This window comes from Squalius cephalus (genome assembly GCF_949319135.1).
Source record: "Squalius cephalus genome assembly, chromosome: 17".
Taxonomy (NCBI): domain Eukaryota; kingdom Metazoa; phylum Chordata; class Actinopteri; order Cypriniformes; family Leuciscidae; genus Squalius; species Squalius cephalus.
In genome coordinates, this window is record NC_137138.1 from 2,715,573 (window position 1) to 2,740,279 (window position 24,707).

The 24,707-nt window shown below is 39.4% G+C and overlaps 1 protein-coding gene across 1 annotated transcript in view; it reads right to left on the bottom strand.

Moving 5' to 3' along the window:
• The window catches only part of LOC307144751 (lysosome membrane protein 2-like), a gene marked incomplete at its 3' end in the record, with an annotated part of 40,967 nt that overhangs the window by 3,097 nt on the left and 13,163 nt on the right, over window positions 1-24,707 (bottom strand). Inside the window, exons 2-11 of the mRNA XM_079847312.1 lie at window positions 20,928-21,088; window positions 19,705-19,852; window positions 17,627-17,821; window positions 13,830-13,921; window positions 13,606-13,725; window positions 10,295-10,473; window positions 6,011-6,129; window positions 4,853-4,926; window positions 4,689-4,740; window positions 4,455-4,607 (exon numbers count right to left, since the gene is read on the bottom strand). Of these exons, the coding sequence (XP_079703438.1) occupies window positions 4,455-4,607; window positions 4,689-4,740; window positions 4,853-4,926; window positions 6,011-6,129; window positions 10,295-10,473; window positions 13,606-13,725; window positions 13,830-13,921; window positions 17,627-17,821; window positions 19,705-19,852; window positions 20,928-21,088 (1,293 nt within the window). The remainder of the gene's footprint in view (window positions 1-4,454; window positions 4,608-4,688; window positions 4,741-4,852; window positions 4,927-6,010; window positions 6,130-10,294; window positions 10,474-13,605; window positions 13,726-13,829; window positions 13,922-17,626; window positions 17,822-19,704; window positions 19,853-20,927; window positions 21,089-24,707) is intronic.

A 24,707-nucleotide genomic window follows, 5' to 3' on the forward strand; every position in this document is an offset into this window, starting at 1 on the left:
CTGCCTGTGTATGACCCTAGTCTGTACTTTGGATTACGCCACTGGATTGCCCCAGCCAATAAAGCTGCATTTGGATCTCCTACTTTGTGTCTCTGAGCAGTTCGTGACAAACACAAACACTTGGCCAACATATTCCTCGAGTACAGCATGTTTTAGTCCTTAAACCAGTTGAAAGGATCATGTGATTAACCAGACTGGAGGAGATTCAGTTCAAGCTGAAGTAAGTTAAGCCTGTTTCACACATCTGAGTATTTACATTAATAATGCATGTACATATTCATACACTCGCTTATGAGTCTGACTCAGGAGAGGACTAGATCCTGTCCATGTTCTACACAAATAGTTATATGTTCTTATATGTATTGTTGAATATGTCATAATTTCATTATAATATAATACTGATTTGATCTCTTTGCTATGGTTATTATCTACTATTTTCATAATGTCATTCTTAGTGCATTGTATTAAAACCCATTAAGCTCAGTTTGACCGGCAAACAAACAAACATCCATCCATCCATCTTCTTACGCTTATCCGGGGCCGCGTCGCGGGGGCAGCAGCTCGGAGCGACCACGTCAACAATAGAGGTGGAGAACATGGTCCACTCGGACTCAATATCTCCAGACTCCCTCGGAACCCAGTCGAAGGTTCCCAACAGACCCTCACAGTACGCCTGGGTCTGCCGAGTCTGTCCAGCTTCCTCTCTCGCCATCGGATCCAACTCACCACCAGGTGGTGATCAGTTGAAAGCTCCGCCCCTCTCTTCACCCGAGTGTCCAAGACATACGGCCTCAGGTCAGATGAAACGACCACAAAGTCGATCATTGACCTCCGGCCTAGGGTGTCCTGGTGCCACGTGCACTGATGGACACCCTTATGCTTGAACATGGTGTTCGTTATGGACAAGCTGTAACTAGCACAGAAGTCCAATAACAGAACACCGCTCGGGTTCAGATCAGGGGGGCCGTTCCTCCCAATCACGCCCCTCCAGGTGTCACTAGCTACGTTTACATGGACACAATCGGAATGAAATCAATACGATTGATGAATCCGAACAAGGTGTTTACTTGAATGATAAATAAAGTAATCGGGTTGATGTGCACGTTTATATGTCACAAGTTTCAAATCGGATCTAATGTTCTGACATGCGCACACTGCATGAATATACAGAGTTTCCCGCTGTTCGCGCATAAATATTCTCCTATATTGGTTCTTTATTTGTTTTAAACAGCAGACGTAATATTAATTCGTCTCTGGTCATAATTTAGAGCATATTGAAGGGGGTGGATTGGAATCCACTGCTGCTTCAATGTATATGTAATGAGTGATTATAGTCAAGGAATTAATCAATATTTTTCCTTCTAAATATCAAATGAGTTGAATGACTTCTCTGGAGATTTTACTTTGTTATAGAAGTTACCAGTGTGATTACTGAAATGTTATTTTCTTGTATTCTTTAATGTCTGTATTTAATATCTGAATGCAGTAACAATGCTTGCCTATTTAAGATTTATTTAGCTTCCAGAAATGAAATAGGGACTGGTTTTGTGTTTGAGAAAGGTCTTCAACGTGTTAAAACACATAGGGGTCATTGAAGCCAATAGTTTAAGGGACCATTTCTTTGTTAAAGCCTATATTTTCCATTTAGACTAAAGTGTCCTATCCTGAGAGAAAGAACTTGTTATCTTGATGTTTTGAGACAAGACTCCTGTTTATAGTTAGAGCCTGGCCAAATCCAACCTTGGAAAAGATGTGTGTCGGTGTGTGTGTTAGTCTTCTTGCTTACAGGTTAAGGAACCACTGGCATTGTTGTTCGAGACATCCTGGCACCCAGCAACCCAAATCTGCGACCTGGAAGGTCACGACGTGCCTGACTTCAGGGTCTGAGTGTCAGTTGCATAGTCTATGGAGATATGCTTCAGTCTATCTGTATATGTGTGGAAAATTACTATGTTTATCAATTTCTTAGCCAATCAGAATCATTCAGCCTGTAAGCAATGACGTAGCTTAGACCTTGGAAATGGTATAACTGCTGTGATCTTTGTAACTGAAAGCGGGGCGGCCTACGAACTCCTGTGAGTCTTGAAGCTGACTTCTGCTGATGAAACTGCAAACTATTTTCAGTAAAACTTTTCTTCAATTTTTTATAATTCTGACTGTGGGTCTTCTTTCTAACATCTGGTCCTTGGGTCCAAAACTATTAACCCCTAACAATATTAACCGTTTTGCCGTGCTGCTTATTGATCACGCAGTAAAAATGCCCCTCCCCGCGGCCAAAACCAGACGTCTGTGGATGAGAATCCAAAACAAGCACTGGTGGGACGTTGTCCAGCTTCACTTCACAGACGTGCGAGTGAAATGAGAATTTTAGAATGACGGGAAACTTAGACACTTTATTCAACAGGAAGAACAGCTCGTTCCGAACGTCATACGTCATTACGCTATTTAACGTCATTGCACATGCGCAGTCCTTTCAGTTTAGGTTTTCAATCCGATCAAGTGTTTACATGTTCTCTCGATTGGATTACAAAAGGGATAAACCACCTCTTTCAATCCGATCGAAATTTCATTCGGATCGAGCTCAATCGGATCGATTAAGGTGTTTACATGAAGGTTTTTTAGTCCGATTGAGCCGTCAATCCGATTATAAGTGTCCATGTAAATGCAGCTACTGTCGCTGCCCACGACAGCTGATAATCAATGATAATAATCATTCATTACAATCATTCAAAAACCCTTAAACATTCAAAAATTATACAACGTTCATGGAACTTACTTAAACGTTTTATTTGAACGTTGTCTAATGTTTTTTAAACGCTTTTATTCCAAGAATCTTTACATTTGATAATTTCATGCATTTCCTCGAGATCAAACCCATGACTTTCCCAGCTAACAGAAAACGTTCTTTGAACGTTATAAACAAAGTTATAAACAAACGTTCTTCCAGTAACGTTAATAGAATGTCCATTAAAGTTAGCTGGTCTTTAATAATGTTCACAAAACATAATTCATACATTGTTCATGGAACGCTCACTGGATGTTTGTACAACGTTATTTAAATGTTACTTTGTTTCGGAATTTTCAGAGAAAAGTAACGGTCCCATAATTTTTGAAGAATGATACAATGGAATGTCCCCTAAACGTTCACAAAAACATTTTAAAAACTGCATGTATTGAACATTCAGAAATCCCATTTTAATGGGAATGTTAGCAAAACGTTCTTAAAACATATTTTTGTCAATTGATCTACTGTTTGAGCAAGAGGAGTTCAGCATGTGACACAATTCTCATGTGATATTTTTGCAGAAAAGAATATGCGCCACAGATGTGTGAAACAGGCCTGAATTAGCAGATGCTATTAGTATAGCATTGATACAAGGTTAGTGAATTGATTCTGGAGAGCAGGATGTGGTGGTTAGTAACTTCTGATTGAGTTATGACAGGAAACAGCATCACATAAACCACAGAGTCACATAAACCACAGTCTGAACAACAGCAGAGTCTGGATGAAACCTCAGCTCCACTACATTTAAGTCTGTCATATAGGCTATATATAATTATAATGAGAACATTATAATTGTATTCTTGGGACATGGATTTTAATGGTGAGACTTTTGTTTTTGTAATCAGGCTCTCAAAAATTATATAAGAATCTGGATTTGGATTTATCGGCCAATATATCGGTTATCGGCTTACAAATGTAAAGAATTATCAGTTATCGGCTTTCAAACAAAGAATTATCGGTTATCGGTTTTAAAATATAAAAAAAATTCGGTTATCAGCTTACAAATATAAAGAATTATTGGTTATCGGCTTTCAAACAAAGAATTATCGGTTATCGGTTTTAAAATATAAAAAATTATCGGTTATCGGCTTACAAATATCATGTTTTCTGTAAAAAGTTTATAGGGTCGCTGTTGACCCGAGGTATGTAATAGTGTATTTTTTCTTCTGCACAACAATAATTGAATCTCTGATGATTCAATAAGTGCAATTCACCTTTATTCCTCAAGGTGGCGATGTCTGATACACATGAATGGCATGATGTTTCACTCATAATTACCGCAGATATTAAGCAAATGAATATATCAGCAAAACTTGAAATGGCTCAGCGATTTACAGCAGAACAAGTATTTTATCACAATCAAATATTAGTGTCACTGATGGTGGATCTGGTGAAGAAGCTGTCAGTGATCAAAATATTGATTTTGAAGGTGCTGAAAATGATAGTTTTGAGAAGATGTTGAGATGGCGAATATGAGCCAAATGAGCTCTGACGGGGACAGTGATGATGGTAAAAAACATCTGCTGAAATTGAACCCTTCCAAGCTTTAAAAGTTAACGAAATATGCTTTAGTTCGTGTGAACCGCACTGACAGCCAATGATTTGGTGGGAAAGTGAAGAATAATCTGGGGAAATACCACTGCTTCTACTGCTTTCAACACTTCATTACCTTGTTTTGATAGAAGCGTATGGCGAGGATGATGGAAACTAAGAGCAGGATGACTCCCAAAGCGATGATGATTAGAGGAAAATGAGAGACTAAAGTCACGTCCAGCAGCAGTTTCTGAATCCTCGCGGCCGAAGCGTCATCAATCACCACCGACTGCAAAACAAATCATGCAAACACACATTCAATACGATATTCAACTGTAATGGCTGATTAAATCATCCCACCAACTCTCACCTCATTCAGAAACACAATGGGGAAGATAGTGTTGTTGAGATTCTTGGTCATACTGAGGAAACAGAGACAAACGACCATAAAACAGCCATAAAACTATATAAACACTCACGCCTGTTTATCAGAACGCCGTGATTAAATATATCAGACAGGAAAACATCACTCACGGAAAGCCGGTTACTCTGTCGAGATGAATGTTGATCTGGGCTCTTTTCATGGCACGAACAGGCACTCCCATAGTCTAACACAGGAGAAGTCAAGATCTGAGTCAGATTGCAGTTGACAAACTAATTACACAGGAAAAAATACATCCTAGAAAGAGGCACAGATGACGAAAGTGAGCGTTTTCTACATTTGGCTCCTTAACTCTGGAATAGCCTTCCTGATAAAGACGCATCTCTTTAGCCAAGCATTCACATATCATGATTCTCATAAACGTACTACAATTATATTTGATGAAATAGTACAAATACTCGGTCATATTTCGCCTAAAATACTATGAACAGAACCCATACACAAAAGAAATATATGTAAATACTGTATATTTTAAAGTGTCAAGTGGGTGGGTGGGTGGATGGGTGAAGTGGTAGAGTACTGCTCTCCCATGCCCATATTTCGCCTAAAATGCTATGAACAGAAGGTACGCGAATCCTTCTTGCTTTGCTTCCTTCCCCGCTAGCAAAAATCTGTTCTAGGAACGTTATGCTAATGTTCCCATTAAGTTATGAAAAAGTTACATCTCCAAATGTTGGTTAATATGTGAATGCTTAGGGAACATTCCATTGTATTATTCTTCAAACATTATGGGAATGTTACGTTTGAATGTTTTCGGAATATTCCGAAACAAGTAGCAACATTTAAAAAAGGAACATCCAACTGAAATGTTTGAGGAAAAACACTCCATGAACGGTGTATAAAAAATGTTTTTGTGAACGTTAATAAAAATCGTGATTGATCGCATCTAAAAAATTTTAAATACTATATATATGTATACACTCACACACACACACACACACACACACACACACAACCTTATATGTTATATGCGATTAATCACGATTAATCGATTTGACAGCACTAAACTCATACTGTATCTGACTGACAACAGAACACTTCCTAAATTGTAAAATTGAATCAAGCATTTTATAGCTTTATAGCTGAAAAAATTAAGTGAATGTAAACAGTATAAAGATAAGCCTAATATTTCTGCAGCTGTCTGTGTTTTTAATGCTACTCAATTTGAATTGAATCGAGAATCTGTTTAAAGTGTCTGAACGTTGAGTGGGTCTGCAGGCTGATGGTGGATCAGCTGGTGTTTCGCTTACAGGGTTCAGATCCAGAAAGGTCTGATGTTGCTCGTGGACAGGAGAAATACCCTCGATGGCATTGGCGTACTTCTCATCACCCAGATGAAAGTGAGGGAAAGACATGACTACAGGAGCACCTGTGACACACACCAACAACATCGTGAAGCTCACAGAACCGCCGTTTACATTCATGCAAAGTGACATGCATTGTATTCAAGGCATACATTTGAGCAGTTTATGCATTCCCAGGGACCCCAAAATCAAAAAACACAAAATAAATTACATTTCTCAAGTAGATATGCAGGGCCTAAAATCAACACTCGTCAAGCGTCAAATTAGAGTAAAAATTGGGTTTGTGAAACGGTGTCAATCGCCTGTTGGTCGGTAACTTTTTATTAGGGCTGGACAACGATTAATCGCATCTAAAATAAAAGTTTGTGTTTACATAATATATGTGTACTGTGTATAATTATGTTGTATATATAAAAACACACCACATATGCATGTATATAATGTATATATTTATACATAATTTATATTATACATTAATATTAATATAGGCTATACACAATACACACACATGCATGTATATATTTAGGAAAAATTTGTTATTTATATATAAAATATTAATATTTAACAAATTTTTCTGAAATGTATACATGCATGTGTGTGTATTTATATATACAAAATAATTATACACAGTACATACACATATATAATGTAAACACAAACTTTTATTTTGGATTTTAATTGCGATTAATAGCACTGCTTTTTATGAATTCTAACAATGCAATATTGTGAGAACATGAACGTAAACAAACGTGATTGATACTCGGGACAGTTGACGGACCAGTGCTGCATTATCACGAAAGTTTAAGCCTTGCCAATTTAAATATTCCAGTGTAAGAAGACGCAAAAGAGAAATCAATTAGCTAGTGCACAAATACTGCATCAAGCTCTGTTTCGCGTCTTCTTGCGCTTGAATGGACTATTTCACACAAAAAATGTCATAAATACCCGTCTCAGCAAGTATCCAAGTAAACACAGTTGGTTATGGCTTAAAGGAGTAATACACTTCAGAATTAAAACTTCCTGATAATTTACTCTTCCGCACGTCATCCAAGATATTCATGTCTTTCTTTCTTCAGTCGAAAAGAAATGAAGGTTTTTGAGGAAAACGTTCCAGGATTTTCTCCATAGAGTGTCTTCAATGGGGTTGAAGGTCCAGATGTGAGTTTCAGTGCAGCTTCAAAGTCTCGACACGATCCAGCCGAGGAATAAGAGTCTTATCTAGACAAACCAGCAGTCATTTTATTAAAGGAGTCATAACCTAGTATTACCTTGGATACCTACTGCTGTATTATAGTCTTTCAGGCCCTTCTAAAAAAGAAAAGTGGAAAAAAAATAAACACAGAGCTCCTCAGACCCTTATTTCTGAAGGCATTATTGTCTCGCGAGATCTGATGCGATATTTTGGCTGTCGTGGACGGTCATTTTAATAATGCAAATGAGGGGCGCGTTGATTGGTTGCAGGAAGGAGGGGGGTTGACACCGCAGGTAACGCTTTAGCATATCATTCCAAAATGACATCATGGCGCAAGTTATGAATGAACCCGACCTGGCCGCGACCGGCTTCCCGGCCAGTGTACAAGCGTTAGGCAATCAATATACAACAATAGCCGAATTCATAATGATCTCAGTCATTTGTTTTTTGCAAAGTAACGTTAGCAGCCATTCCCCATGTTTACCTCGAAGCTAATACTCCCGCCAGTGTTGTGCCTGAACGCGTTCATTGAAAGATAGTTCATGAACTCGTTCATATTTTGGGCGAACGTGAACTGAACGTACCGCATTACTGCCTGATGAACGTTACTGTGAACTCGTTCATTCTGGTGTCTGTGAACGCCACGCTCTCTCAGTTTAACTTCGTTCAGTAGGATGCCAGATTTCTATAAAGCCTTCCAGGCGAAAACCCACCTAAAACCCACCGTAAACCGGCCTTAATATGTAGCGGAAAAACACCCAATCTGGCAACACCAGCCACCAGTGTCTATTGACTCTTGTTCGATCTCCTTCATCAAAATGAACAAATCTTTTTTCGAGTCATTTCGTTCATTTAAGGGGCTTTAAATGTTACTATTAACTGGCAAATTCCCCGAACACATCCACCTACGCAATCTTGATCATATTCTGAATTAAGAAATCATTATAATGCAGTCAAAAATCGTTTACAGGGAACATAAATAATTACTTCACCTCGAGTCTTTCGTTTATTTGTCTAGTGACAGACGCAATAGCATACAATAGCCGCATTAGCAGTTAGCTGCTGTTTGTTACACACAGTAGAGCAATAAAAACACAGTCTTACCGTTTCAATTGCAGGCAAGTCTCTGATTGTTGGAATGGCGCTTTTCCCGAGCTTCGATGCCAACTTCGCCTGATATTGCTCCAAATTTGTGAAGGATTCCGGCGTACAATGTTTAGCACAGCACAGACACCTAACGATAAGCCAGTGGGAAGGGTTGAAGGAACCGCGTCATTAAAAATGAATTTAATCCACTGGTCCCTGATAGCTAGGTCCGTTCTTGGTAGAGAAAACACATTTACATGTTGATTCTGGCAGTCAACCACAGAGCAACTCACGTGTGCACTACGTTTCTGCATCTTTCTCGACTGAACTGAATATGAGGGGGAGAGGGGCAGGGCTTCCTGCAGCATAGGTCTGCGGTGTCCATATATGGTATATCCTGCCCCGTCTTGACGTCAAGACGGGGCAGAAATCAAAATCTCGTTTTTTAGTGCGCGTGCACGTGGGCTATTTTACAAACCCTGAGGTAAACAAACGCTTCACTTTTAAAGCAGGGCTCAGTAACTTCGGGATTTCTTCGCTGTATTCTCGCTTTTTGCTCGCAGGTTTCTCTCTAGAGCTCCCCCCACAGCTTCGGAATAGATATTTGACAACACTGTTGTAAAAACTCGTAGGCGATTCTCGGACACCAGAGGCTAGTAGATCAACGACATCAAAGCAGATGTGACATTCTTTAAAACGTCTTCTTCATTCGGGTTCGAACAGCGTGAGGGAGCGCAATAATGACAGCATTTTAGCAGATTTCTTTTGGCCGTAAAGCAATTGTTTACATCGCGAGACCTGATATCACGCGAGACTTCCTGACGCGGCAGCCGGCGGCCCGCCGGCTCAAAGTTGCAAGTGCGTATTTTCCGCTCACGGGCACCAGGGGGGTGCGAAACGACCACCATTCAACCCGAAATAAGTAATATAACCATTCCAATGACTCCGAAGCTGTTCAGTTAAGGTAAAAAAGTTACTTAGTTCACCTTTAAATATCGGCTTCCCGGCCAGTGTATAATCATTATGCAATCATAACATACAGTGATTCTCGTGGAAAAGTGAAAATTGCAGGTTATGACTCCTTTAAAAAACAAACAAACATTTATATACTTTTTAACTGCAAATGCTGGTCTTGCACTAGCTGTGATATGCGACACACATTGCGTAATCACGTTGAAAGGTCAAGCGTGACGTAGGCGGAAGAACCAACCTAGTGTTTACAAAGCCAACGAGCAAAGACTAAGTCAAACTCCATTTACAAAATACATTAAAAATATAAGGTAAAACAACGATGTCGGATTATTTTGAAGTTGGAGGAGAAAATGAGATGGAGTTTTTCACCCTACCCCATAATTTTGAACCGGAACACCCGTGACCTTTCAACGCGATTACGTAATGTATGAAGTCGTGGACGTGCAAGACGAGCATTTGTGGTTAAAAAGTATATATATGTTTCTTTTTTTAGAAAATGATGGATTTTAATCCAAATTTTAATTCTGAGGTGAACTAATCCTTTAAGAATTGAATGTAAACAGTAGAGAAAGACAAAAATCCATATCAGAATGATTTGTGAAGGATCGTGTAACACTGAAGACTGGAGTAATGATGCTGATACTTCAGCTCTGATCACAGGAATAAATTACACTTTATTATATATTCACATAGAACACAGTTGATTTACATTGTAATAATATTTCACAATTTTTACTGTATTTTCAAATATGTATATAAATGCAGCTTTGGTGAGACTCTTTCAAAAACATTAAAAATACCAACCCCAAAACCGAGGTGTATAAATATGCATGTATATATATATATATATGACTTCAAGCACATGAGACAATAAACAATTAGTAACTAATACAATTAAATGAATGATTAAATGAAATGAAATGAAATGCCTTATTTTAGTAATAACTCATTTGACTGAAATGTCTTGAGTGGTTATGCACCTTTGCGACACACAGACACGTCCAGCACGCCGTCGTCCAGGCACTTCTTGGGCGTGAGGCAGAATCCCTGGTTCTCCGGGTTGTTCTTCCCGCTGGCGAGCACGTCTCGAGGAGGAGTGAACCGATACGCCGGGATCCCCTTCACCTCCACCTCCTTCTCGAAGCGCATGTGGATCGACCTGCGGGACCAGAGGCAGAACATCAGCACAGAATAGAGCATTTCCTCTGATCAAGGCAAGTTTATACAGCACATTTCATACACTATGGCAATTCAAAGTGCTTTACAGGGAGGAATTTAAATAATCACAAAATAAAAGCAAAGAAAATTAAAACAGTTTTAAAAGAAATTAAAAGAGTAAAAAGATGATGCATAGATAAACTTCTCATCTGGCAAAACACCGGTGTATCATATTTTCACAACTCCCAGTTTTACACTGAGATTTAACACTGTGTCATTATTAAAATGTGTGTGTGTGTGTGTGTGTGTGTGTGTGTGTGTGTGTGTGTGTGTGTGTGTGTGTGTTATTCTTTCAGTACGCCTAAGAAATCTGATCAGGAGTGTGTTTCCCGAATAATGCTGTAACTCGCTGCTTCACTACTAGTACGATGCATCATTGAAGAAATCATCTAGCAAGTCACGACTGTTTCCCGAAACCATACTATATATGGTTGTATGGATACGTATATATGGTATGTATAGATTGACAGTCATTTTTAGGTGAACTATCCCTTTAATTAATGAACCTTATTGTAAAGTGTTACCGTTTTATCTGCGGTTCTGGCGCTGAAAACACTGACTCCATGACTAAAGCTCTGCTGAATGCATGTGTGTGAATGTGATCATGTGACCGATCATGTGACCTGCAGAGGTCGGGGGTGCATGTGTGTGAATGTGATCATGTGACCTGCAGAGGTCAGGGGGTGCATGTGTGTGAATGTGATCATGCCATAGACAGTAAAAGAAATGGACACAGCGACCCCATAGGTTTCAATGGAGAAAAGTGAAGTCAATTAGAAGCACTCACTTCCTGATGGCTGAGCGACTGCGCAGGCTCAAACTGAGCTTGACGACGTAGATGTGACGTGAGCAACCCGTCTGTCTTCTAGTAGCTGTGCCGAGAGAAATCTGAATCATTCCTTTCCGAAACTTGCAGAGACAGAGAGTGTGAGTAGGAGCTGTCCATGAGCTGGAGCAGGAGCAACTTTTGCTAAGTATTCTGATTAATTATATTGTCATTTTGCCTCCACGTCCCCCCGATTGCCCGCGAGCTTCTCCTCCTGTCCATACGGTAATCTCTCTACTGTGCGACAGAGAGTCGCGTGGTTATGACACAATCGTTAGCCTATTTTTACAAAATCTGCTTCTACGGGGCCATAGCGTAAGATACAAGGTAATGGAGCATTTTATACATTTTCGTGTTTCTTTAGAAATAAATAATGGACAAATGGAGTCTTTAAACGCCTCAGATGTAAAGTTATTCGCTGTCAAAGTGACGCCAAAATGAATGGGAGTCAATGGAATGCTAACAGCAGGTGATGGTCCGCTAATCAATGGCGGCGCCCGGGGAAGCTTCAGTTTTTTCTGAAAGATTACCCCCTTGGATCATGCGAGTAAATGTGATCATGTGACCTGCAGAGGTCAGGGGTGAAGACGTGTGAATGTGATCATGTGACCTACAGAGGTCAGGGGTGAAGACGTGTGAATGTGATCATGTGTGTGAATGTGATCATGTGACCTGCAGAGGTCGGGGGTGAATGCGTGTGAATGTGATCATGTCTGTGAATGTGATCATGTGACCTGCAGAGGTCGAGGGTGCATGCATGTGAATGTGATCATGTGTGTGAATGTGATCATGTGACCTGCAGAGGTCGGGGGTGCATGCGTGTGAATGTGATCATGTGACCTGCAGAGGTCGAAGGTGCATGCGTGTGAATGTGATCATGTGACCTGCAGAGGTCGGGGGTGCATGCGTGTGAATGTGATCATGTGACCTGCAGAGGTCGGGGGTGCATGTGTGAGAATGTGATCATGCGTGTGAATGTGATCATGTGTGTGTGTGTGTGAATGTGATCATGTGACCTGCAGAGGTCGGGGGTGCATGCGTGAGAATGTGATCATGCGTGAGAGAGAATGTGATCATGTGTGTGAATGTGATCATGTGACCTGCAGAGGTCGGGGGTGCATGTGTGAGAATGTGATCATGTGACCTGCAGAGGTCGGGGGTGCATGTGTGAGAATGTGATCATGTGTGTGAATGTGATCATGCGTGTGAATGTGATCATGCGTGTGAATGTGATCATGTGACCTGCAGAGGTCGGGGGTGCATGTGTGAGAATGTGATCATGCGTGTGAATGTGATCATGCGTGTGAATGTGATCATGTGACCTGCAGAGGTCGAAGGTGCATGCGTGAGAATGTGATCATGCGTGAGAATGTGATCATGCGTGTGAATGTGATCATGTGACCTGCAGAGGTCGGGGGTGCATGTGTGAGAATGTGATCATGCGTGTGAATGTGATCATGCGTGTGAATGTGATCATGCGTGAGAATGTGATCATGCGTGTGAATGTGATCATGTGACCTGCAGAGGTCGAAGGTGCATGCGTGAGAATGTGATCATGCGTGTGAATGTGATCATGTGACCTGCAGAGGTCGGGGGTGCATGTGTGAGAATGTGATCATGCGTGTGAATGTGATCATGTGACCTGCAGAGGTCGAAGGTGCATGCGTGAGAATGTGATCATGCGTGAGAATGTGATCATGCGTGTGAATGTGATCATGTGACCTGCAGAGGTCGGGGGTGCATGTGTGAGAATGTGATCATGCGTGAGAATGTGATCATGCGTGTGAATGTGATCATGTGATCATGTGACCTGCAGAGGTCGGGGGTGCATGTGTGAGAATGTGATCATGTGACCTGCAGAGGTCGGGGGTGCATGTGTGAGAATGTGATCATGCGTGAGAATGTGATCATGCGTGTGAATGTGATCATGTGACCTGCAGAGGTCGGGGGTGCATGTGTGAGAATGTGATCATGCGTGAGAATGTGATCATGCTGTGAATGTGATCATGTGATCATGTGACCTGCAGAGGTCGGGGGTGCATGTGTGAGAATGTGATCATGTGACCTGCAGAGGTCGGGGGTGCATGTGTGAGAATGTGATCATGTGACCTGCAGAGGTAGGGGGTGCATGTGAATGCGATCATGCGTGTGAATGTGATCATGCGTGTGAATGTGATCATGTGTGTGAATGTGATCATGTGACCTGCAGAGGTCGGGGGTGCATGCGTGTGAATGTGATCATGTGACCTGCAGAGGTCGGGGGTGAAGACGTTCAGTCGCTCTTCTTTGGTCAGGAACGAGTGGAAGGCGCTGCCGTCGGAGCCGTTGATCATGTTACTCTGGTTGGTTTTCCAGAACGACAGCATCCTGAGACACGAAGCACATGAAATCAAACATCTGCACCGCAGCGCTTCATCAAATATAATATAATATTCAAATATAATATAATATTCAGCACAATCGTGCTTTACTTTTCTCCCTTCCAGGTGAAAATGCGTCCGAAGTCCAGGTAGTTCTGCTCTCCGGTGTGATACACAAACTCTCCGTCATCACTGCCGTTTTTCTGAAAACACAACGACAATATATAATATTAACAATGCAACGAGTTTAATGATGTTTTAAATGATTAACACCAAAGAGATCTACAGTTATATAGTTCAAAAGTTCTTACAGATTGTTTTTTTAATCCATTAATATATATCGAGTAACACCAAACACACTGATTCTTCTAACAAAATTCAAATGATTTTTTAAAAATAGGCTTTTAAATCGCTAACGTAAAAACGAAAGTAAAATATGTTCGTCCGCACCCTATGGTCCGCACGGACGTTGATAATGGTGTGGAGTAGAGCAAGCGTTTTCAATGAATTCCTATGGAGTATAGCCTAGAAATCTAGACGCACCCTAGCGGCAGCAAAATGTATTTCGCAGCCAGGGGGGTCTAGCTCTCAATAGGGACGTCCCGCGTGACGTCACGCCATTTGGAGCAGCCATCTTGACGGAATAGAAAATGCTAAACCGCTGGTGATAATACAGCTCGTCGCGAAATATTCATCTCTGTCATGCCCGAGCGATGCTGTGATACCGATAGCCTGCTAAGCTTTTGTATGCTTTTAATGAAGCTCCGGTGTAACGTGATGAGAAGTGAATAAGGTAGCTAGATGTCACCGAACTCAATGTCAGGAAGTTTTTCTACACATTAAATGCCTGTAAAAAGAACTTGTGGTGCTTCATATGGATCTATGATCCCTAATTCCTTTATCTTACTCTTGTATATTTCTTTTTGTGATGACATGACGTGAAGAGTTAGCTGTGCGCTAATAATAGATAGTGGCAGTGTTCGTCTAAACCAGTGACCGCGACGCTGAAGTGTGTGAGAACAAATGAATAACATCAGTGCTAACCAGTGCTAACATTTATTTATTTGGATTAAATATTTAAATATTAAATTTTAATCATTCTGTGTCATTTTTCAATGTCAATATTTTCACTATTTACATGTTTATGCCCAAAATGCTATACTATTCAAAGTAGTGGACTGTAATTCTCCTCTACCCTGTGTACATTATTGATTAATTAGCCTAGCCTAGCTTATTTAACATCGTTACAGGCACCTCGCGAGCATTCATTCATTCAACTATTTTAAAAGACTGGAATAAACACCAGCACACACAATCAATCTTTTTTTGTAGTCCATTTAATTAAAAAATGTAAACCCAACAGGTATGAAATGTCAGAAAGAGAAAAAAAAAACTGTTAATGGGAAGACGAGCTGCAGCTTAGTGGATAAATATATTTAGCCTATTTTTATTCAGATTGCACAGTTGGAAAGAAAATATATTTATAGGAACATTTCAGCAGGCTCAAGATAATTAATACAGTGACCATTATTCATTATTTTAATCAATTTGCTGTCATAAAACATGTGATAATCCGCATTCTCATGTGTGTAGGTGCGCTGGAGTATTCCGTCAAAATGGCTGACACGCGGCTAGGGGTCACGTGACTGGGAGATCCCTATTCACCTTATTCCGCCCCGCCCACTTTTACTTCTGTCCAGTACTTCCGTTGTAAACCAACTTCCGGTTTAGCGGACCCTCATTCAATTTCGAGGAGAACTGCAGAGAAGTCTCACTGATAAAATGTCACATAAGATAAGCTAATTTGTGCCAAATGTGCTATGTACGTGTGTATCAACAGCACAGCAATGCACTGTTTCTCGGGGTAATTTTTAAACGACTTTTAGGTGTTTATATGACCCGTCTGCCTGTCTGATCGCAGCCCGGCCGATGTGTAGTGTTTAGCCTACATTAGCCACAAACATCTAATGTTGTAATGGTCTCACTACAGGACACATACACATGCTATACCTTGTTTGAAAGCTATGGTCCTCTAGAATTCAGTCGCTGGATTTATTTTACAGCCATTACTTGTGTTAGAGATCAAACCATAAGAAATTGCAGCTAGCAGTTAGCTAAGCTAACGTTCCCCTCTTGTTCATCTAGTTGAGGCTCTACTTTCTTTCTACACCAGTTCGTGGCTATTTTTAGCGCAATTTTCCACCGGACAAAATTGCGATTGTTAACTCATGATTTCTGTTCTGTCTGTGCGCACCAATCTTGCACTTCTATCTACTCCTCAACCAGACCACCTAGAGACTTTGGGTTTTCGGCATTATGTTATGTCCTGGAAATTCCAGAAAAAAATTCTGTTTTTTGCTAATTTCTCGGCAACCATAATAGCTATCGAGTTGAAACAAATTGCAATCGATAGCTTCTAAAATTTAAAATAATATTAGAAAAAAAGAATTGATAAAAAATCTTTCCTTTATGCTTCAAAAATTAATTAACTTTATATGAAGAGAAATAAGAAAAATATTGCCTTTTCACCTATAAAACTATTGTTGTATATTTGGAGAAATATTGATTAATTATCATATGTTACTAAAATATTTCGCCAATACAGAATACAATTCCTATTCATTTTCCACTGAAAATGGAAAAGTGACATTTCTTCACCGAAACTAGTTCTAATAAATGCACGATTTAATTGTGTGTTTTGGGTGTTATTTTCGTGCGATTTGGGGTATTTTTATATTTTCTCTTTCATTTACTATCTCTTAGTGTTGTGATCCCATGACGTGAGAAAATTGCGCTAAAACACTCACTGAGTTTTTATTACTTGTTTTCTCATCTGATGGCTATACACTGCAAATGTATCTGGTGATTAAGCAAACAAACTGTGGTGTAATAATGTTTCAAACTTTACATGTAGTAGTGTTTGTGCACATCTTCATAACTAAGTAATGGCTATTAGAAAGACACAGCTATTAAATAATTTGATTGTGGCATTGTTTCAAAAGCTTCAAGTGAAATGTACTTTAGTACGTTGCAGCAGTTGTTAATAACCATAGGCCAACGCATTTGGCTATAATATTATAGTCTATCTACTTATATCAAGACAGATAACAGATTGGACCAGGGCAAACAAAGCGCTAAGTAGCTAAACCAGGAAGTGAGATTACGCGGATGGCGCCACCCAGTGCTACTTCCGGAATAAGGTGAATAGACCTTCTAGCTGCAAAAACCTAAATTGGGTCAGGCCAATCACGTCGTGTATAGAGCATCACAGTCCCGCCCACGACTTTCCACGAGTAGGCGGGGGCGGGCTTAACATATGACGACAGAGTTGCGACGGCTGCCACTTGAAAACAAAGAATGACGGCTGCTGGAGAACAACGGTCTTTCGAAGCGGCTTTGGCCGCGACTCTGGAGGACTCTGAGTTAAGTTTTTCTTTGAGAAAAGAGCAAAGAACGGCACTTAAGTCATTCTTAAAAAAAGGAAGATGTGTTCGTCGTTTTGCCGGCCAGATATGGCAAAAGTTGAATCTATCAAAGCTCCGCTGTTGGGAAAATGCTCTGGTTGGTTGAAGTGCTGTCCTATTGCGTGCAGAGGGAATTTGAAAGACAGCCGTTTATCCCGCACCTCGGATTGAGCCGCGTCTATGGTGAGTTTCCAGACCTAACATCTTGATGTAGGTCTGGCTTGCCAGGCTAATGGAAGTAGGAATGAACTAAAAAACATTGACTCTGCCCTGTTTGTTCCTCGCCGTGGGCGCGCACAGTTATGAATGCCTGTGTGCAGCCATGAACATTTTAGTTTAATTTTAAAATAAGCCCATACATAAATAAGAATATAAACATTTTAATAAAGTGCAGTGCAAGGGTAAGTGAGGTGTGTTGTGATGTATCAGATGTTTGAGACTCACGTGGAGCATGAGGCCGAAGTACTCGTCGGTGTCGGGCTTTATGGTGCGCAGGCGAGTGAGCAACGGGTCCTTGAAGCCCCACAGCAGCTCGTCCACCGTGTGTGTCATGAACATGGTGGTGCCGAGGGAGCCCATGTACATGGAGATGCCCGAGGACACCCAGAATCCAGCGCCTTTGAGCCGATTCATCACGACCTATGTGAGGAAACCAGAACGTGAGATTCAGACCAGCGAGAAAAACAAACTTTAACTACCTTCATCCTTCATTTTTTAATGCAATTTGTTTGGAGATTTTTGTTTATTTAATTTACCTTTAAATTACTAAATTTGATAAATAAATAATAAATAAATAGGCATTTAAGCACATTCCTCACATTCTTTCAGCTTAAATTCAAAATAACTCACAATTTAATGCATAACGCTTTTAATTCAGCTCAAAATATCTTACACTGGGAGTCATTGCCGACCTCTTGTGGAAAATAATAATATTTACATAATAAATGTAATACTCTGTTCCGCTGGGTCCTAAAGTTTTAGGTTTTTCTATGTGTACTGAAGCATTCCTCGCATTTCCTTCATTCCTAATTGACCTGCCCACATGGAAAGAACCTATATAAACATAAATGTTTTAATATAGGTTTTGATATAGGTTTTTAATATATGTGACATATATAAAATTGGCCGTTTTCCTATATTATATGTACATATATGCACATATATTGTGTGAGCTTCGAATTGATAGATGTGCCTATCTGAGCTAGGCATCATGTATGACAGTTGCAAAAGTGAGATATGAGCTACAAAATGACCATCCTGCCATGAGCTATATAGGAAACATATCTTGCATGTACATATAGGGCTTATAAGTGGATATAAAGAAGCAATACAGGAGACCTATATGGCCTGTATATGCACATATATGCACCTCAATTTTGCCTATATGTGGCATATACGTATATATGCAGCATATATATTATCATATATGTGCATATATGCTGTATATATGCAGCATATACAGTGCAATGCATAAGTGAATACACCCATGCTAAAGTTGACTAAAAAGAGGAATAAAAAATCATATTTTGGAAATTGAACTTAATGCCTTAATTTAAAAAATTAGGAAAAATCCAACCTTTAAAGACACCAATTTTCTTTGTGAATAAATAATGTATCGTAAATAAATAAATGTTCTTCCTTAAAATACATGGTGCATAAGTGAGTACACCCCTATGTTAAATTCCCATAGAGGCAGGCAGATTTTTATTTTTAAGTATTTAAAAAAAAATTTTTTTAGGATACTATGCATCCTGATAAAGTTCCCTTGGCCTTTGGAATTAAAATAGCCCCACATCATCACATAGCCTTCACCATACCTAGAGATTGGCATGGGGTACTTTCCATAAGATCATCTCTCAATGCAAATCAAACTAGCTATTAGGCTAACTGAAATAAAACCATGCCAATCTCTAGGTATGGTGAAGGCTATGTGATGATGTGGGGCTATTTTAATTCCAAAGGCCAAGGGAACTTTATCAGGATGCAGAGTATCCTAAAAAAATGTTTTTTTAAATACTTAAAAATAAAAATCTGCCTGCCTCTACGGGAATTTAACATAGGGGTGTCCAGACTTATGCACCATGTATTTTAAGGAAGAACATTTATTTATTTACGATACATTATTCATTCACAAAGAAAATTGGTGTCCTTAAAGGTTGGATTTTTCCTAATTTTTTCAATTAAGGCATTAAGTTAAATTTCCAAAATATGATTTTTTATTCCTCTTTTTAGTCAACTTTAGCATGGGTGTATTCACTTATGCATAGCACTGTATGTGCATATAAACTGCATATAGGTTTCATATATGCGCATATATCCTCATATAGGTTCTTTCCATGTGGGTGTGAGAGAAGGATTTGTCACTTTTTTAAATTTCAACCACAAAATAAAATTTTGTGTGTGTGTTTATTCGTGGTTCAATTGCAACAAAAGTCCTGGGGTCTTGGTCAACGGTCCAGGTCAAAATGACCCGAGGGAATGATGAAGGTTAACCATGTTTCTCATGAACTTTGAGTTCTCACCACCGCTGGCATGTTCACGGTCGTCACCAGATCCACGCTCGGGTCTCCGACTGACTTCTCACGCACGAAGACGAAATACTTGGGCGTATAAGCGGCGACCATCGTCCCTTTCTCCACAAACGACACGTTGTGTTTGGGCCTGTACTCTCTGCAAACAGCATTATATCCTATTAGACTGACTTTTAAAACATAAAAATGTTGAAAGTGCTTCAATTAAAGTAATGAGAGTTAAAGTAATGTTAAAACAGAAGTTGTCATGATTCACTGATAATGTCATTTTTTACAGTGAATGTGGTTTTGCTTTTATGTTATATTATGTTTTATAATGTTTTGTTGTTGTATTATGTTTTTATGTTATTTTGACATAACTTAAAATATATATTTTTTGCTGTTATGTTATGCTTTTGTTTTGTTGACAAAAAAATATATAAAACATAACAGCAAAACATAACGTTAAGTTTTGTTATAATGTTTATGTAATGTTATGATAAAAACAGAATAACAGCAAAATATAAAAAACCACAAAAAACATAACTTAGCAAAACAACATGTTATGTTATGTTATATTTTATGTTGCTTTATGTTGTTTTATTACAAAAACATAGCATAGCAAAACATGTTGTTATGTGTAATGTTTTGCTATGTTTTGTTTTATAACACAAATAAAAACATAAAAAACAACAGCATCTTTTATGTTTTTTTTAAGATGCAATGTAACGTAACAAAACAAAACATAACAACATAAAACATAAAATGTTTTGCAGTTGTGTAGAGTGGGATTTTGGACTCACTGTGGGCGGAGCTTCATAACATAACACAACATAACATAACAACATAAAAACAACACTAAATTACATGTTTTGTTATGATATCTTTTGTTATGTTTTGTTATATTTTATGTTATTTTAAGGCACAACGTAACATAACATAACAACATTAAACATAACATATTATGTTATGCAGTTGTGTAGAGTGGGATTTTGGACCGGAGCTTCACAACATAACATAACATGTAACATAACATAACAACATAAAACATAACATAACATAAAACATGTTATGCAGTTGTGTAGAGTGGGATTGTGGACCAATGAGGTCTCACTGTGGGCGGAGCTTCCCAGTGCAATTGCAAACAAGCAACAGTGTGACCAAGAAAGATGCCCTGCCACTCATGTTTGGCTGGCTAGAGATCTGATTACTGAAGCCCAGAGCGTCCGCTGTACCTGTAGGTGTACGGCCCCATCTCAGTGAGGCGAGCTTTGGCTTCTCCTTTCAGGAAGGCGTCAGGGTTGGTGACGTTGAAGAAGAAGAACTGCATGAAGACTGGAGGCGGTGGATTCTTCCATGTGGCAAAAACTTCACTGCCTTCCGTCAGCGTGAGCTCCTAAACACACAAAACACACAACAAATCCAGATAGGGATGTTTTACATTACAAGATTTACAAGATTAACTTGTCGAGTGGACATATTTATGGTCTGCCTTTACCCGTTTTGGCTTTGGCCCTCGTTTTATTCATATGATTCAGACCCTCTATGTATCATTAGAGCCCTTAGTGCAGGCAATTCGGCAGGACCACATTATCTCCCCGAATACTGTAGGTGACTCCAAGCATTTTATCTCTCTTTTTGCGGACGATATCCTACTCTACATGTCTAATGTCTCCCCTTCTCTACCTCAGTGTCTTAAAATATTTAATGACTTTAGTGTCATAAGTTGTTACAAAATTAATTGAGGAAAATCTGTATTAATGCCCTTGTCAGCGTCAACCAATACTGCATTAGCGTTCTCCTCGATCCCAGACATTTAAATATGTGGGAATTCAAATCTTTGCAGACTATCTCTAAGGAAAATTATAGTTCTTTATTTACTACTATCAGACAAGATTTACAGAGATGGGACGTTATCTTAGCCTCACTGCAAGGCAGAATCGCAATCATTAAAATGAATATCCTCCCTCGACTTTTATTTCTGTTTTCCATTATTCCTTTATCTCCTTGTAGAAACTTTTTTAAAGAAATGGATTCCTTGATTACAAAATTCCTTTGGAACAAGAAACGACCAAGAATTAAACTCTCAACATTGCAGAGAAGATCTGACAAAGGAGGCTTGTCACTTCCAAACTTACGATTGTACTTTTTGGGCATGTCAGCTGCGCTCGCTCAAGATTTGGTTAAAGGTTGACTCACAGATCGCCTGGCGGGACGTGGAAGCATCAGCTGTGCTTCCGCATCGGCTCCAGGATATTTTATTCACGGGTTTATCAAAGAAAGACTTGAGGTTTGGGAATACAATTGTGTGCAATTATCTTAAAATCTGGCAAGAGGTGTGCAAATTCTTGGGAAGTTCATCTAAGTTCACATCAGAATCTCCGATCTGGAGATCTCCGATCATAATTTACAATCCGACAACAGACCTTTTGTTTTTAAACCATGGTCGGATCAAGGTGTACATACTCTTGGTGATATATTCGATAATCAGGGCTTACGGTCCTTTGAAGATCTGAAAGAGTGTTATAATCTTCCTGGACATTCCTATTTTCTGTATTTAAAGTTGATTCTTAGCAAAAAACACTTTGTTCTATCAAAAGTATATGTGCTCATTCATGTGTAATTACTTCCACCAACTAATAAAGTATTCTCTTAAGCGTAAAATCTGCCATTTATAATACATACGATCGAGTCGCTCGAATGGCGGCAGCCATGTTGCACCGCCATCTTGAAAATACATTCGCCAAAGAGGGACATTGTAACCGAGTCGCCAAGGAAGCGAAAGAGAGAATTAAAACGTCAACGCGACAGGCAAATCAGCAAGACCAAAGTCAATATTGGAGTAACTTTTCCCAGATGGAAAGAGCTCATGAGGAGCAAAGATTTTAAAACGGATGCCGAAGTTGCCTGCTTTCTTCTCGACAGGTAATTCAGCCTATTTGTGTAAATTCAAAGTTTTATAGTTGCTTGTCTAACCATAGCATGGTTGTGCATAACGCCAGAACGACCTCTAGTATAACTTGCGTTACTTTTCCTCGCATCAATGGTGAAAAAGTATTGTTTATCTTGTAACATAAATCTGTGCTGCGACGGATCACAGGTGATGAATAGTTTTAACTGACTAAATAACTAAATGCACTTTGTAATAGTTTTCTAAAGTAACCTCATCACTTGAAGGAACACTCATGGACGAAGTCGAACTGGAAGCCATGTTAATCTTGGAATAATACGGCCACCATAGGAGTTAAAACGCCCTCAGAATTGAAAGGAACAGAAACTAATATTCACTGGGTAGTCATATACAATTTCACCGCTAGATGGGGGAAAATATCACACAGTATAGCTTTAAGGTTGAGAAGCGCTGCGTGGCACTGCAACTTGGACCCTCATCCGCTGATGGACTGTGTGAACTTGTCACAGGCACGTGGAGCAGTGTCATTCATTTACAACAGACTGCTCATGCACGGCTGTGGTAGGCTTCCTATCACTACGATATGGGAAAAGGAATTGTCTCCTTGCTAACTAAATTGGGACTGGATGAAAATCTTGCCCATCAGTTAATACACTATAAACTGCTTCATAGGGCTTATGCTACTCCAAATATCTTGCACAAAATGAAGCGCTTGCCTACCCACTTCTGCTCACTCTGTAATTCAAATGCTGTGGGTACCTATATGCACATGTTTTATGAGTGCCAACATATTGGTAACTTTTGGGACAAGGTATTTCAAGTTGTGACAGAACTATGTGATAAGGTTATCCTTAAGCACCCCAGTCTCTGTTTGTTGAATGATGATGCAGATCTTGATCTGACTGTGAGCCAGCGTAGGATTCTTCACACTGCTCTAACTGCGGCCAAAAAGATAATCTTCAAGATTTGGCATGAGCCTACAATTCCAGTAGCTAAATTGTGGCTCATAGAAATGAAATACATTGCGCTGTTAGAACTCACTACAGTGAGAATTAACAAAGCCAAACCAAAAACACTTAAGGCCTGGACTGAATTTGTTACAAAACTATCTTGTATAATAACTCATTAGGCCACCCGTATTGATTGCTTCTAACGCTATCAAGGAGGAGCAGTGGAAATCCTGGAGCTGTGCTGGTTTTGTTTTTGTTATTCCACCCCCTTAATTAAATGAAATTATTATTATTATTTATTTTATAATAAATAATCATAAAAAAACATAACATGACATGTTTTGTTGTCATATGTAATGCTTTGCCTTGGTTTATGATATTTTTATAATATCATTTATGATTCATTTATAACATAACATCATAAAAACAACAACATAACATGTTATGGTATATCTTTTGCTGTGTTTTATGTTGTTTTATAATATAAAAAACTAAATACAAGATATAACATGACAACATAAAAAAAAAAGATATATATATTTTATGAAGTTTTATGTAACAAAGTTCGGGAGGAGCACGTTCAGGTAATCAACCAATCAGCTCAAGAGGAAGCCGGTATAAATAAAGCTTTTCCTCACCTTCTGTCTCACGACAAGTTTCTCAGCATCCCTCCACTACCCCATCACCTCACGCTCGGCTGGGTCTGCCCCAGTATAGGGGGGAGTACTCTGGGTTCGGGCAAAATTCCGAGCTCGGAGCCCTCCCCTGGACAGCAAGCCAAATACGCATAAATACTACATTAGATTTCATATACGTGTGAACTCGTGAAATGTTATAAAATACAAAATAAACAAAAAACAACAGCAAAACAACATGCTATGTTATGGCATTCATCACACTGGAAATAGAAGGTCAAGTTGAGCACATTGCATTGTGGGATACAGTATTTAGGCCTGGTGTCACCTGACCGAATGCGCTATATTGCTGCTTACTCAAATGTAAGATTTTTAAATTCCTCAAATCCTGATGAAGTTCATCCCGTTTGTTCCGCCTCCACCATCAGATCATTAGACCTTCAGCCAAAGCACCAGCAGAAACATGAAGCATCACAAGAGCTATGAAAGATATTCAGCCATGACTGTAATTATTAGATA